Source organism: Seriola lalandi, unplaced genomic scaffold (genome assembly GCF_002814215.2).
Source record: "Seriola lalandi dorsalis isolate HSWRI2012SDOR001 ecotype SW California unplaced genomic scaffold, Sedor1 jcf7180002034440, whole genome shotgun sequence".
Classification (NCBI taxonomy): Eukaryota; Metazoa; Chordata; class Actinopteri; order Carangiformes; family Carangidae; genus Seriola; species Seriola lalandi.
This window is the reverse complement of record NW_019505016.1, coordinates 1-1,972: the sequence shown is the minus strand read 5'-3', so window position 1 is coordinate 1,972 and position 1,972 is coordinate 1. Positions and strand designations below refer to the sequence as shown.

At 41.2% G+C, this 1,972-nt stretch overlaps 1 protein-coding gene across 1 annotated transcript; it reads left to right on the top strand.

Moving 5' to 3' along the window:
• Positions 1-3: 3 nt before the first annotated feature.
• On the top strand, positions 4-1,969 carry LOC111647087 (uncharacterized; the record flags this gene model as incomplete). The annotated part of the gene is made up of 5 exons (XM_023396706.2): positions 4-553; positions 652-719; positions 899-1,270; positions 1,384-1,449; positions 1,918-1,969. Coding segments are annotated over 5 exons (1,108 nt in total), but the record flags the coding sequence as incomplete, so codon positions are not given.
• Between the last annotated feature and the right edge of the window lie 3 nt (positions 1,970-1,972).

Sequence of the window (1,972 nt, the reverse complement as noted above, 5' to 3'; positions counted from 1 at the left end):
AGAAGAGATGAAGACAGAAAAGACAGATATGCTGAGCGAAGTAAAGAGGCCTCACGGGACAGGAGAGGTGATAAAGAAAGGGACCGAAGAGATGAGAGGGACAGAGACACAGAGAAGAGGAAGGAACGGGACACACTGGTAGATGGAAAAAGGCACAGTTATGATTATAGAGAGAACAGTTACAGTAGGCGGAATAGAGAGGAAAAACATGATAGGGAAAGAGAGAAGGAAAGACACAGAGATAAAGAGAGAGACAGGGCAAAGGATAGAGAGAGACACAATGAGGAGGACAGGGACAAGAGGAGGGAAGAGAGAGACAAGGAAAGAAGGAGAGAGGAACAGCATAGAGAGCACAAGATTGAGAGGGAGAGAAAGAGACATGAAGAAAGTGGAGAAGGAGGAAGAGATCAGATAGAAAAGTATGATAGAGAACAAAGAGACCGGCATCGGGAGAGAGAGCGACACAAAGATGATTATGAAGAAAAGAGGAATGACAAAGACAGACGGGAAAGACATGGAGACAGGAAGCATTCAGAACGGAAAGAGGAAAGAGGTAATGATACAGCAGTGTGTTCATATAGCTCACCATTTTTACAAATTAAGGATGTCAGTATGAGGTCAATGTTTCTGTCTTCATCTGTCTGTCTTTAGAGAATAGAGAAGAACACAGAAGACATAAAGAGGAGAGAGAAAGGAGACACAAAGAGAGAGGATATCATGTAAGCATCTGTGTTAAATTAATTGTCTGTCGCTATTTTGCATTTTAAGGAAAGATAAATAAATGATTGAATATTTTTGCTCTTTTTGGGATACATTTGTGTTCTTCACAGGTTAGCATACTTGTGTCAAAATCCTTTGGTTACATTGTCCTTCTTGTGTGGACTTTCCTGCTCCCTAGGATGAAAAGCTGAAGCGTGACGGTGAATCCAGGGAGCATCAAGACTTGAAGAGGTCAGGTGAAAAGGAAAGGCATCATCGTGGTGACAGAGAGCGAACCGAATGGGACAAACACAGAGAGAGAAGGCACAGAGAGGAAGAAGATCCAGAGAAAAAACACAAAGAGAGAAGGCACAGAGGAGAAGAAGATGACCCAGAGAAAAAACACAAAGAGAGAAAGCACAGAGAGGAAGAAGATCCAGAGAAAAAACACAAAGACAGAAGGCACAGAGAAGATAAAGACCTAGTAACAAATCATGCAGAAAGAATCAGCCCCAAGAAATCAGCCTCTGACAAAAGTCATAGACATGAGACTAATGCAGTAGAAACAGAGGTTAGTAGACCCACAAAATGCCTGTATAGCCTTCATAACACTGATCTAACACTATGGATTCTGTGATGGATTTTTATGATTTTCTCCTCCCACATGTTGCTTTTGCAATCCAGGAAGTTGAGATCGTGTCTGAGCACTGGACAACTAGTGTGAAAGATGTAGGAGACACAGAAGAGCTAGTAAGATGCTCAGTTTGGTTACCCTGCTTGCAACCTTCAAGGAAAAGAGTCTGCTCTTGCAATTCTGGGGACTATTTTTTAGCTTGGTGGTGTGGTTTTCTTATTTTCATAGGTTACTGGCAAGCCATAGACAATATAATATTATGCCAGTTACAATGGAGCTCGATCTCCCAGCTATGCTTTGCTTGGCCCACACCGCAGCATCTTATATAAAGTCAAGAGCTTAAATATAAAAAGATTTCTCTTTTTTTCTGGTTGTTGTCACTGGGGAATGTGTCCCTCTGTTTGGGCTGAGAGTCACCTACTGTCTGTGCTTCTTACTGTATTGTGTGCAGTCTTTTTCTTCTTACTTTCAGCTTCCGCTTCATGAGTGCAACATCATCCGAAGGAGTTTCTGCATGCTTTACTGAAAGTATTTAAAGTATCTCCTACTTCATTTTAAAAAAATTTTTTTTATCACATCTCCAGGTTGTCAACAATGAAGATTTAGTTGACCAGGAATATGAGGATGATTTTGAGGTAA